General features: G+C 45.1%; 1 protein-coding gene across 1 annotated transcript in view; it reads left to right on the forward strand.

The window, feature by feature from the left end:
• Positions 1-396: 396 nt before the first annotated feature.
• Positions 397-14,185, forward strand: part of MFSD2B (major facilitator superfamily domain containing 2B) — a 66,049-nt gene continuing 52,260 nt past the window's right edge. The window contains exons 1-3 of the mRNA XM_019520677.1: positions 397-463; positions 4,860-5,014; positions 8,416-8,540. Coding sequence (XP_019376222.1) covers positions 397-463; positions 4,860-5,014; positions 8,416-8,540 — 347 coding nt within the window. The remainder of the gene's footprint in view (positions 464-4,859; positions 5,015-8,415; positions 8,541-14,185) is intronic.

The following is a 14,185-nucleotide window of genomic DNA, read 5'->3' on the forward strand; positions in this document are numbered from 1 at the left end:
GGCCCCAGCTTCCCCAGTATATGGGGGGGATGGGATGTGGGGCATCCGGGGCAGCCCCTCGCAGGCTGGAACTCTGCCAGCCTGCAAGGGAAAAGCCATGGTTTGGTTTCCCACATTTTTCTCCTTTAAAGGAGAATCCATTTTCTTGATCTATTTTTAAAGTTTGTTCGTGACCCTTTCATATATCCTAGTGACCTACGTTTGGGTCTCAAGCCACAGGTTGAGAAACACTGGCCTAGAATACTAGAGGCCCACTCTCTTAAGCTTCATATAACCATAAAACAAAAATCTGGTCCCTGAACAAAATAGCTTAAAATCCACAAGTTTAAGACAAGAGAATGCAGGTAAGTGTGACAAACACGGCTGAGGCAAAAGGTGACTTTGAGGGTAATCAAAATGAAACAAGTCCTCATAGCACCACTGCCAATGTGTTACCAGGTGTTTTATGAGCAGTGCAGCACAGGTGAGTTTAGGGGAGGATAATATAGCTGTCTTGCAGCATGTTTGCAGGAAGCTTCTCCGCAGATGGACAGCATTGGAGATAACGTAAGAGCATAAGTGCTCACACCCATCATCTATCTAGCCCAGTATTTTGTCTCCTTCAGTGGAAGAAGTGGGTGATATAGGAGGAGAGCATTGAACTTCATATCTCTAGAATGATCTATTCCCTATTCAATACCCTCCTTGGAATCCACCAATGCTGGAGGAAACATTTCCAACTGCTCAGTCCAATAACCACTACTAGGTAGCATGATCATAATGCTGTTGGGAAAATGGGACAGGAGTAGCATCCCAAAAAATTAACAAGTAAAAATTCCAGATTTCTGGTTGTCCTGCAAAACCTACACCTTTGAGATCCTTTATAAGCAGGGATCCTGGTTTTCTCCGATTAAAAAAAATCCCCAGTTTTTTGGCTTAAATCAGTAGCCCGAAATCCACACTTTTCCGTGATTAAAATTAAACACCACTAATATATAGATATATAGTGGTGTGTCATTTTAATCATGGAAAAATGTGGATTTTGGGTTACTTATTTTAAAACCGAAAATTGGGGATTTTTTTTATCAGAGAAAACCAGGATCCCTATTTATAAGAAAGCATCCAAAATATATATTTTTATCATTCTTAAAAAAACCCTTTTATTAGGATCATGCCAATGCCTGCCAGTTCTCACCAGGTTTGGAGACCCATGGAGCTGGGTTCTTTGGGTACAAAGCAGGAGACAGCTCCTGCCTCAAAATGCTCACAGTTGGAAGTAACAAACTGCCCAGAGGGTGGGTAATATTCCCATTGTACAGAGAGAGGAACTGAGGCTCATAGAGTAATTTGCACAAGGCCCCACAGAAAGCGTGGCAGGGTTGAGCATTGAACTTGCACATCCTTGGTCCCAGACCAGAGCGTTGAACTGGATTTAACCAAAAGATTATCTTTGTCCTATTATAAATGTCTTGGGCTGGAGCATGGACTTAAGATTCCAAACATTTGTCAGCCTGAACATGTGGTCATGTATCAATACACGGGTAAATATTTGTAATGCTTTTAAAACAAGATGGAAAGAGGCGCTATCTTCATGTTATAGGTGGGGAATGGGTGGCACAGAGCGCATTAGAGCTCTGGTTAGAATTTAGGCGCGCAGTTTCATCACTAGATTCAGCATCTGTAACTCTTCCTTCCTGCAGTGCCATGAGAGATAGCACAATCTGTTTGAATGAGTACAGGAGTGGTAGACCGTGGGTTCTGATCCTAGGGCTTTGAACTTCTTTGCATCCATTTCCTCATTTGTTTTTGGGGGATATTACTTTCCTACTTATCTAGTAAAAATAGGGGAGGATTATATGAGCGATGCATTAGATATGCAAAATTCCTTGTAAGTAATAAGTATTTTAGTGAATATAAACAGATCCCAACAGCTCATTTTATTCAGGCAATAGCTTCCATAAACAAAATTAGTCAGAGGCGAAAGCTTCCATTAGCTACTGCTGAGACAAAAGTATTAGCTTGGCTTCAAGGTGACTGGAAAGTATCCTGCCCACGTAGTCTAGGAGTATCCAGAAGGTGCGTGGAATCTAAATGAGACTTTTTAATTAAAACAAAACAAAGCTAAACAAAAAATCTTCTAACTATGAAACTGAATTTAAAAACAAAGCACTTAAATGCAGCCAATAAGCCTTTAAATCTTGGTGCACTGCTGCTTGTGTCACAAGTTTTATATCTTCCTAATTATTCTAATAGTTAAGACCATGAAATGGAGTGTGGCTGAGGTGGGACTCGAGGTAAAAAAATCATGAATATTACATGTGGCCTAGCCAATGTGGTAAATTATAATTATACCGAGTTATTAGACTTCCTTGTAGGAATGTATTGAACTAGTTTAGTAGACAGCTGAGAGCTGCTGATTGGGGATGAGGAGGAGGAAGGGGGAACAAGGAGGAAAGCAGAACTATGGTTTCAGCCAAGCAACCTCCAAACACTTGGGCCTATAAAGGCCAACGGTCTATCTGCGTGCTGCAGTGAGAACTTGCCAGTTCTGGGAGCGAACCGTCAATGGGCAGGAAGTGGTTAAAATGGTTTCGTCTCTGGACAGGGTGTGTGCATGCGTGGGGGTGGGGAGGAGAGTTATCAGCAGGGATCCTGGTTTTCTCTGATTTAAAAATATCCCCAATTTTCAATTTAAAAGAAGCAACCCCAGATCCACGCTTTTTCATAATTAAAATGAAACACCACTATATCTCTCTCTCTGCATCTTAGTGGTATCTCATTTAAATCACAGAAAAATGTGGATTTGGGGTTACTTTTTTAAAAGCAAAAATTAGGGATTATTTTTTAAATTAGAGAAAGCCAGGATCCCTGGTGATCAGAAATACTGAGAAGCTATTACTGAACCGTCTCCCTGAAGCTGAAGTAGGAGCACCGCTTTGTGAGTTCAGGGAACTGGGTGTACTGCCCTGACCTTACTCGTAGCATGGTATCTATAGACAGTTCACACTTGCCAGGATCTCTGTGTGGAAACCGCATAGTTACCTGGTAGGTTAGATGTGCATAGCATGTTCTTTATTTCAAGTTCTCTTGCTCTCTTAATTTTTTTTTACTTAGTCTGTCTGGTGACAGGTTGAAGGCAGGGTAGAGATGTATGGGAGATTAAATCAGAGATGCATACGCTTTTGTGAGCTCAAGTTTACTTCATCAGATGCTCAGACAGGACATGCACAAGCAGTCTATCAAACAGAGGGAGTGATTTTTAATACAAAAGACAGGGAGGGAAGGGAGGGAGGGAGAGGAGAGGGAAAAGCAGGGCAGTGGTGGGGGTGGCAAATAATAAACCCATAGGGATGAAGGGGTCACCAAAGCTAACCCAGGTAATGGGATAAGAATTCATTGCCCCTTTTCAGACTGTACTTAGTGCAATCCAGTCCGTGGATGATTTCTTGTTCCATAATTTCACATTCAAGTTCTTTTTTAAAGCTTTACTAAGAACATCTCCCCTGTGGTCAGCGATGGGATGTCCAGGGAGGTTAACGTTCAGCCACAAGCTTGTGCGTCTTCCTGGCACCGATGTCAGATTGGCACAGCTCGGTGACAGGTTACCATTGGCATTGCTCCCGGAGGGAACTGAATACAGGGCAGGCCTACTGAAATAATCATAGTTAACGCCAGGGCACTGCTGTACAAGGCATGGCCCAAGAGCGTGAAAACCATGTGATTCTACCCCAGGAAAGAACAGCTTGCTGCCAAAGACATGAGGAGAGGCTCAGTTGAAGAGACCAAGGGGTCAGAGATGCGGTTAACTTGGTAACATGGAGGTCTTGCTCTTTACCTATCCAGACACGAATTAAAAAAAGGAGAACTTTCATGAAACTAAAGCACACCTGTTTATACCTATTCACATAAAACAGTACAAAGGAGCAGGATCCATTGTGGAAAGAGTTTCTGAAGTCGCTTAGGTGCTGCAGAAAACTGTACCCTTTTTGCCCATTTTTTGCTGATGGGAAATCTAAGGCAGAGCGAAGTGACTTGACCCAGGTCACATGATACTTTTGTAGCCAAATGAAGAAGGAATTAGATACATATCTTCTGAATCTGTCCCCAGTCATTCTTTTCTCTGTATTGCCCAAGGGGGATAAGTTAAAAAATATATATTGGTATTAATTACTATGCTCTGAAAGGACAGAAGCCAGGGAGGTATGCAGCATTTTGCAGTCTGAATTACACATTATAGGGTGCCTTTGGTTTCTCTTATATCTCAAGTTATCCAGGACTCTGCAGCTCCCCAATAGGCTGTGTCAATACAACAGGATGCATGCCTTTCCTTCTTATCACTTGTTTGTAGCCTTGTTCAGGAAGCTGTTCCCTTGCATTTGAATCCTCCAGACAAATGTGTGCTGTAGATAAAGCATGCTGACACCCTTTCAAAAGAGTATTTTTTTCAAAATGAGCCTGTAGGAAGTAGACATAGCTGGACTCAAGTTCTGAGACTCTAGACTGAGCATTGAAAAAAGGCCACATGATTTAACTAGGTTACTTGAAGCAGTGTACAGAAGCTCAGCTGCATTCTCCGGCATGGGCAGTGATGACTTTTTTTTTGTTTGGGTTCAAAAAGGAACTAGGGAGATTCATGGATGATGGATCCATTAATAGGTATTATGCAGAACAGATAGGGACATGCCCCCTGGCATCTCTAAACCAATATGGTAGGTGCCAGGGGAGGTATGCCAGAGGATGGCTCACGCTAGATACGCCCTGTCTATATGGTCTCCCTTGAAAGCATCCACTCCCGCCACTGTCTGACTTCCTGTTTTTATACAGGTTCAGTCATTAAGATTTTCAGCTTTTTACCATCGTATGTAGTATCTGCTCTTAAGTGGTGTTTTGTGCTCTTGTTCTGTTTCAGCCCAAACAGGAAGACAAACTCTCGGTTTGCAGTAAATTATGCTATGCGATTGGGGGTGCTCCAAATCAAGTTGCAGGGAGTGCCACTGCTTTCTTCCTGCAGATCTACCTGTTAGATATAGCACACGTAAGTACCATGGGAAGCACTTTCTAATTGCAGACTGTTTGACTGGGATATTGTCACCTACTTAATTTCCCTGTATATAGGGAATAGAAATTAATTTAACATGCCTTTTACATGATATTTTTTACTATAGTTTTTAATTGCTCAGCACCTTTGAGGTTGAGGAGGCTGTTCCTTTATTCCTCTTATTTTGACAGTAAATTACTATAACTGGTTTTCTATGTTTACAAAAACATTAAAAAAGTTATAGGCACTGTAAACACATATGGCTCCACATAGCCCCTGCCTTAAAGAGCTGACAGAATGGGACAGCTTTAAGATTAAAAGCAATATTTCCGGAGCTTCTGTTAATTTATGTTTGGCCCAATGTATAATTAAGTGTCTTGAAATTAAGACCAATAATTGCCATGCTTTCATCTTGGTTTTGTTTGGTCCAACTAGAATACTTATCTGCAGAGGAAGTCCAGCTATCATTATGAAGCATCCTTCCTACCTGCTTCCAGCTTCCTAAATGCAGAGCCAGACCTAATAAATCAATGCAAGTTGGGAGTAGTCATACTCTTCAAAAGCCCCTCGAGCTTAGGTGGACAATAAGGTTTACTGTAGTGTGACTGGATGAGTAGAGGTGACAGAAACGTGTCCTTGTGATTAAACTGAAGGATGAATTTTTCCAGGTGCTTGGCCCATCCCAGCAGTTAGGGCTTTCAGAAGAACACCAAGTATCACAAGGCTTGAGAGAGAACAGCAGGATTTGCAACGCTGCTGCATGAGCCTGGAAAAGACAGCCAGATCCCAAATGTTTTGTGGGAAATGCAGTGGCAAAATCTGGGCGAGAGGAGAGAGGAAGGCAGGGACAAAGTTGTTGCTCTGAGTGATGGGGAACGTAGGGGAAGTAGTAGTGAATAAGAGAGATTCTTAGAGGGGGAGCCGAAGGCAGGTTTGATTGCACTCATCTCCTGCTTCCTTCCTGAGTAATGGTAAAAGCTCAGGGAGCATGCAATGCCCGGCCTAAGACTGGGACAGATTCCCAGACTAGATGGAGGCAAATAAGCCTTCTCCCAGTATTTTTATAAATATCAAAATCAAAGAAAAATTTTCTCCTGAAATTTGATGCTGACTCTGTGTCATGGGAATCTCACAGGGCTGAGTTACCTCTTCTTCTGCTTGGCTTCAGTAACACCTCCTGCTGCTAGTAATTCATGGGTCATTAGTCCCTTTAGACTACATACACATACAGAGAGGACTCTTTCCTCCCCATCACTGGGATTTGCATGGTGCCCTCATTCCCCTCACCATGTTCCTTGGAGAAAGAAGCTGTGAATCAGCAAAGCAGCTGCAGCAATAGTTGGAGCAGAGCCGTGGGACACTGATGTCGCCTCTTTTACCTACACTTGTAAACAGATGTTCCCTCCCCTGAACTGGTTTGCTTAAGCGTTTTCCTCTCCACCCTCTCATCCTCCGTCCCCAGTTCTTTTCACTTTTTCTCATTCCATACCTGCCTTCCTTCCTCCCTTCCCCCTGCTCTCTGATGTATTCCCCCCCACCCTTCTCTGTCTTTATCAGAAAGACAAAAAAGATACACGACCCTCACTCTGTTTTTTAACTTCCCTTCTTTTATAACAGCAACTGAATGATCCCATAGATTTTTCCAGCTGCAAAGGTTGTTTGTCACAAAGATGTAGTTTTGGGGAAAACAGATGATAGGCATTTTACAGTGTCTCCTCTTAGTCCCCTAGTAAAGGACTAAGGCTGGGCCTGTGTCATTCCAACAGACCCAGGCCCTGCCTTTTCCCAGCCAGTGTCTTGTGAGTTCCTTCGCTCTGCGGATAATTTGTAGAAATTACACCATTGCACATAGTGAACTACAATGCATGCTTGTTAAATTAGTCTTAAAAATGCTTGCTTGTTACATTTGTGTTAGGTTTTCCCCTTTGATTATTTTTTTAATGTGTGGAAACTTTAAATGTGCTCTCTTTTTTCCTTGGCACCTGCTGTTTTTAAGAGTTAGAACACACATCATTTACTTGTCACCTTAACTGCAGTTATTAATTGCATTAGTCACTAGGGCTGTGCAAGGCTTCAGTCCCTGATTCAATTCGGCAGAGATTTGGCCCGATTCAGTGGCAGAATCTCTGAATCCAAATCAAATCACGAGACCCTCTAATCTCTCCAAATCGAATCAGTACCCTCCAAATCCATTTGGGAAGAGTCGGTGATTCAGACATAGACACAGCTTTAAACGTTTTTTCTACATACCTCAAGGTAGCAGGTAGTTTGTGACTGCTGCGATGCTGGGGTGCATGGAGCATGCCACAGGAGCAAGGGGGGCCCCCCAGCATGCTTGGCAGCAGACCCAGAAATGGAGCAGAAGCACTTCTGGTCCACATCTGAGTCCACTGGGGGACACACAGGGAGCACCCCCCTGAACTCCCACGAGCCTCCTTGGCTTGGTGACTGGTGCCTCCTGGGTCTGGGGTTCACCTGGAGTGCCCCTGAGTTGGGGAGGTGCGAGGGGAGGGCCCCAGTGTGCTCCCTGACGGACCCAGAAGTGAACTGGAAATACTTTCGGGTTCACCACCAAGCACATGGGAGGCTCCCTGCGCTTCTGTGGGATGCTCCATCTGCCCCACCATCGTAGCATTCACAAGCCGTGCTGGTATCTCGACTTATGTAGGAAATGCATTTAAAGCTGTGTCTATGTCCGAATCGCTGATTCTCCAAATTGTCATCGAATCCTCAGCTTCGGACTCAGCTGAATTGAATCCGGGACAGGGATCTGAATCAACGAATCAAATCACTGTCCCCAATTCAGGCCGAATCTGAATCCAAATTGAACAGGGCCCGCTTCGCACACCCCTGTTAGTCACAGGTCAGTTCTGTATGGAAATAGGTCTACTCCACTGTAGCCACATTTACAAATAGCATCCATTGAAATCCTCCTTGGTAATGTCAGTTGAGAGAGTCAGGGCTGAGTGGATTTGGAATATGAGCAGTACTCTTACCTGGTCTAGGTCATGCTAGAGCTTTAAAATGGGGCTATGTCGGGGCAGCTTATAAAGAAAGCAACCTGGTTTTTCTTGGTTCCTTTACTAAACCAAGGGCTTCAGTCTTCAGGGCTGCCTGTCTGGCACTCTTCCCCAGCACTAAATTCATCTATAGCCTCTCTCTCCGCATGTTTCCTCCTCATGCAAACCCTTTCTTGTTGGTCTTTCTCAGTATCTGGATATGGTCAATGGAGAGCAATTTATCCGCTCACTTATGATAGTAGGCAACCTGTTTTGTAAGTGAACCATCATTAGTCTTTAAATAAAGCACTGAGATTCATTCTGGAATGTTGCTTTATGCTGTTTCATTGTACTGCTGAACAATAGCCCTTGTTTAGAGCATTGTGCCTCTATTTTCAGATTACTCCATTTTATGTCTCTCTGGTGCTGTTCATTGGCAAGGTCGGGGGTGCAATTACTGATCCTGTGGCTGGCTTTTTTATTAGCAAAAGTAAAAAGACAAAAATTGGCCAACTCATGCCTTGGTAAGCAGATTTTGTTTTTCTAAAGATTTCTTGTTTTAATCTTAGAATGGTACAATTGAGTTAAACTTCTGTTTTTCCTTGTCTTTCTGTTTCCTAAATAAAATTATTATAGTATAAGTAGAATGAGTGTACTGGGGAAAAGAGCACTCCTTTTGAATTCATGTTTTAGGCTGAGTGTCCATAAACTTCGGCATGGGGTTTTCTGTCTGTTGATATTTCCCCGAAGAAACTATAGGATTGGTAATTTGGTAATAGGCCAAAACTGGAACCTCAGCATGAAAACTCTGTTGCATTCAGGGTGGAGGTCAAATTAAACTTCCAAAAATGTACTCTGATGACCAACCCAAGCTTCTCACCCTTTTCTAGTCTTATTGTGGGCAGTGTAGGATCTCTCTGCAGGAGTGTGACCCACTGTCCACTTGCACTCAGCCCAGTACAGCATACGTCACCTCAGTGTTTTCTTCTTTGTATCTTTTCCTTAAGTCTCTGGTTTCAGCCCCTTTAGTTAAAAATGTTCAGTTAACAGGAGAAAAAAACCCACCAATGGCTGGAAGGGTTTTGCATTCCCAGCATTGTCATTATGTACAGCCTCTCATTCCCCTTCCTCACACTGCCTGTTGAACAGTGAAATGTGATTTAATTGCATCACCAGCATGCCCTGGGGCTCTTGTCCCACTCTGTCTTGGCGGGTGATGGAGCCCTGAGAAAGACAGCATGCCTCATTCGACTTTGGCTTTCACTGACTCTAGCCATAACAAAGAGAAGAAAGTATCAGTTGCCACTACACCGATGATGTGGCATGAAGAAGACAGAGGTGTTACTACAGGGCACTGAACATAGGAATAGGCCTTGTCAGCAAAGGGAGGAGATTGACAGGTGAGGAGTATGAACCTCAGAGAGATGATGCATGGTAGAGGAATGCAAAGGATATTTCTACACCGTGGTGGCAGTCTGCCCTGGCTGGGATATTTTCCAACTTGCATTACCTGCCTGCTCCTTCTCACGGCTTCCAAACCCACAAATACATTGATTAAGCTGCTGTTGGAATGCCTCCAACAACCATTCTCAATCATGGGAAGGTTAGATTTGGGAATATTCTGCCGCGGGCATACTGTCACCACGGTGTACACGTAACCAAGCTGTCCTATGGTGGGAAGAGTTTGTGTGTTTTTGCTATCGCTGTAAAGAGAAATGGAGACCAGTTGTTTTATGGGGTAAGGACCCCTTCACCTCTGTCATAGCTTCAGTCTCATAGGTTGAAAGAAACTACAGCCAGACTATTACCATTGGTAAGCGCCATTTAGTTTCTTGGATACATTTCCAAACCAACCTTGCAGCTGGAACTGCCTGGCAGACTTCTTGCCAGAAAGGGCAGGAGTGTGATTGTCATGGAAAATAAAGCCCTTTAACAGATCTAGTTGTCTTACTATGGTCTGCAGATGACCTTTGGTCTGCAAAACCTTTCTTGTGGTGCACTTATAACTGATGCATAATAAAGCTGAGAAGACAGTGCTGTTTAATATAGGACTTTTCCTGGATAGTAAATTTGTTGTGTGAAAAGGATAAACTAGAAGGAAAGCATGGCAGGGTGGGGTACATTTTTATACTAAATTGTGAGCTGTATTGTCATTTTATTTTTCACTTATCTTTCAGTTCTGTCACACCCTGAAAATATTGCATGTTAGGACAAAGATTAGTGGGAAAATGACTTGCAGCCTAGCATTACATAGACTTATCAGCTCTTTGCATACAAACCAGCTAGTGCACAACTTGCACTTGCTAGAGAAATGGCACTTATCAGGCCTTGACAAATGTCTTTTAAACTGCTCTTTTTCTGTAAGACTTTTGTGTTTTTTAAGTGGTTGTTTTAACATGGAGGGCACTCATCCTATAATTTACAGGCCAGGTCCTCAGCTAGTATAAGTTAGCTACACACCATTATACCAATTAAAGACGCAATCAATGTCTGATTGGCTTAAAACAATGCTTTGCTGATTGATTAATATTTATGTTTTGAAATTACTTCAGGCATTTAGGTTTTAAAAGCGAACCAGACAATTATGCACACTTAACTCCAGCCCCATTAGTCAGGTGTATTATGTGAAGGAAGAAAAGCTTCAAAAATAAGTTTAAGAAGCTATTTAATGTAGCAATAAGGAACGAGTAGATTGTGGCAGAAGAGACACTAACATGAAATAAAACACATTAGTTTCCTCAAAGGAGCTTTCCATGTGATTTAGCAAGCACTTAAACACATGTCTAATTTTCACCACATGCATATTCCCATTGAAGTTAAGGGGAAAGGGAAGAACAGGGAAGAAAAATCAAAGAAAGAAAAAAAAGACAGTTATTTTTTAAAGTTGCCTCAGTCTTCTGTAAGCAAACTTTTGAGTCCTCTTTTCCTTATGGCGGTTGCTGAACAAAACTGAGAAGTGCTCAAACTTATGGAAAAGGTGTGTGGATTTAGGATGCTTTTGGCCACATGCTGGTTTGCTTCTCCAGCTGTCAAGTAAGAGTATGAATAGGTATTTTTTTTGAGCGTGGACATCGCTGAGAATTTCCACGACTAGAAATCTTTCTAGGGCAGGGAGCAGTATGGGTATTCAGGCTGCAGTCACCCCTCTCACTGGCTCCCTGCACCTCCCCACACTGGGGTGATCGATCCCAGGAGCGCTGTCATGGATGGGTACAAACTGTTCAGGAAGGACAAGCAGGGGAGAAGAGAAGGAGGAGTTGCATTTTATGTAAAAGAGCCATATGATTGCTCAGAGCTCCAGTATGAAGCTGGAGACGGGTCTGTTGAGAGTCTCTGGGGTAGAGTCAGAGGGGAGGGCAACAAGGGTGATGTGCTGGGGGTCTGCTATAGACCACCAGACTAGGAGGAAGTGGTGGATGAGGCTTTCTTCAGACAGCTAGAGGAAGTTTCCAGATCACAGGCCCTGGTTCTCATGGGGGACTTCAATCACCCTGACATCTGTCGGGAGAGCAATACAGCAGTGCACAGGCAATCCAGAAAGTTTTTAGAGAGTCTTGGGGACAATGTCCGGGTGCAAGTCCTGGAGCAGCCAACTAGGGGCTGTGCTCTGCTTGACCTCTGCTCACAAATGGAAGAGTTGGTGGGGGATGTAGAAGTGGATGGCAATTTGGGCAGCAGTGAGCACAAGATGATTGAGTTCAGGACCTTGGAAAGGAAGGATGGAGAGCAGCAGAATAAGGACCCTGGACTTCAGAAAAGCAGACTTTGACTTGCTGAGGGAACTCCTGGGCAGGTTCCCCTGGGAGGCCAGTCTGATGGGGAGAGGAGTCCAGGGGAGTTGGCTGTACTTGAAGGAAACCTTACTGAGAGTGCAGGAACAAACCATCCAGATGTGCAGAAAGACAGGCAAGTATGGAACAAGACCAGCTTGGCTTAGCAGGGAACTCTCCAGTAAACTAAATCCCAAAAAGGAAGCTTATATGACAGGGGTTTTCAACCTTTTTTAGTCTAAGTATCCCCAGCAGCCAGACGCTGAGCAGGGGTGGGGGTGTTGTGTGGCCAGATGCCGGGGGGGTGGCGCGTGGCTGGACGCCAAGGGGGAAAGGGGGTGGCGGGCAGCCGGACACCGAGTGGGGGAAGGGCAAAAGGTAGCGCATGGCTGGACATGGAGCAGGGAGGCGGGGAGAGCACATGGGCGGGTGTGGAGGGAGCACTGCCACGTCCTAGGAGCAGGGCCGGCTGGTGTGTGGCAGTGGCGGCCTCCGCATGCAAGCTTCCCCACCCTGCAGAGGGGCACCTCGCCCCAGCCCTGTTCCTGGGAAGCGTCCCCGCCCACCTGCACATACCCCTGAGGACCGGTCCACATACTCCCAGGGATATGTGTACCCCCTGGCTGACAACCCTTGTTATAAGAAGTGGAAACTTGGACAAATAACTAGGGAAGAGTATAGGAGTATTGCTTGGGCGTGCAGGGATGAAGTCAGGAAGGCCAAAATGCGGTTGGAGTTATAGCTAACGAGGGATGTGAAGGGTAACACGAAGGGTTTCTTACAAGTATGTCAGTAGCAAGAGGAAGATCAGGGAAAGTGTGGGTCCCTTACCGACTGGGGGAGGCAAACCTAGTGCCAGAGGATTCAGAAAAGGCTGAAGTGCTCAATGCCTTTTTCACCTCAGTCTTCACAAGCAAGGTCAGCTCCCAGACTACTGCACCTGGCAGCACAGTTTGGGGAGGAGGTGAGCAGCCAACAGTGGTGAAAGAACAGGTTAGGGACTATTTAGAAAAGCTGGACATATACAAGTCTGTGGGGCCAGATGGGATGCACCTGAGGGTGCTGAGGGAGCTGGCTGATGTGTTTGCAGAGCCACTGGCCATCATCTTTGAAAATTTATGGCAATCAGGAGAGGTCCTGGATGATTGGAAAAGGGCAAGTATAGTGCCCATCATGAACAACTGGTGCCTCCCAAGACTGGAGGGGGGGAGCACCATCGCAGCGAGTGGAGACCACCCACAGCCGCCAGGATAGGTGGTGGCAAGCAGAGACTGCCCATAGCTGCCAGTAGTGTCAGCAGCAAGGGGGAAGTGGGATGGCAAGCGGGGAGCGCCTGCAGACACCACTGGCTGCGTCGTCAGCGAGGGGGAGAAGGCAGGTGCGAGTGGCAAGTGGTGGCGGTGTGGGTGCAGCCACTGGCAGCTTCAGCAGTGGCCAATTTCAGGGGGGGCACGTGCCCCTCTTGCCCCCCCCCATGCATTGCCTATGTTACCCATATTTAAGAAAGGGAAAAAGGAGGGTCCAGGGAACTACAGACCAGTCAGCTTCACCTTGGTTGCTGGAAAAATCATGGAGCAGATCCTCAAGGAATCCATTTCTAAGCATTTAGAGGAGAAGGTGATTAGGGACAGTCACCATGGATTCACCAAGGACAAGTCATACTTGACCAAACTGATTGCCTTCTTTGATGACATGACTGAACTTGTGGATCTGGGGAGACCAGTGGATGTGGTATACTTTGATTTTACCAACGGTTTTGCATATGGTCTCCGACAACATTCTTGCAGGCAAGCTGGGACTTATGGGCTGGATGAATGGACTTTAAGGTAGATACAAAACCGGCTGGACCATTGGGCTCAGAGTGTAGTAATCAATTGCTTGATGTCTAGTTGGCAGCCAGCATCAAGTGGAGTGCCCCAGGGGTCAGTCCTGGGGCTGGTTTTGTTCAACATGTTCATCAATGACCTGGAAAATGGGATGGAGTGCACCCTCAGCAAGGTTGTGGATGACACCAAGCTCAGGGGAATAGTAGATATACTGGAGGGTAGAGCTAGGGTTCAGAGTGACCTAGACAAATTAGGGCAAAATAAATCTCATGAGGTTCAACAAGGACAAGTGCAGAGTCCTGCACTTAGGACAGACCAATCCCATGCACCAGTACAGGCTGGGGGCTGACTGGCTGGGTAGCAGCTCTGCAGAAAAGGACCTGGGGGTTTCAGTGGAAATAAGCTGAATATGAGCCAGCAGTGTGCCCTTGTTGTAAAGAAGGCTAATGACATACTGGGCTGCATTGGTAGGAGCACTGCCAGCAGGTCAAGGGAAGTGATTATTCCCCTCTATTTTGCACTGGTGAGGCCACATCTGGAGTATTGCTCAGTTTTGCCCCCCCCCCCCCCCCC

This window comes from Gavialis gangeticus, unplaced genomic scaffold (assembly GCF_001723915.1).
Source record: "Gavialis gangeticus isolate Ggan-Ray unplaced genomic scaffold, GavGan_comp1, whole genome shotgun sequence".
Lineage (NCBI taxonomy): Eukaryota > Metazoa > Chordata > Crocodylia > Gavialidae > Gavialis > Gavialis gangeticus.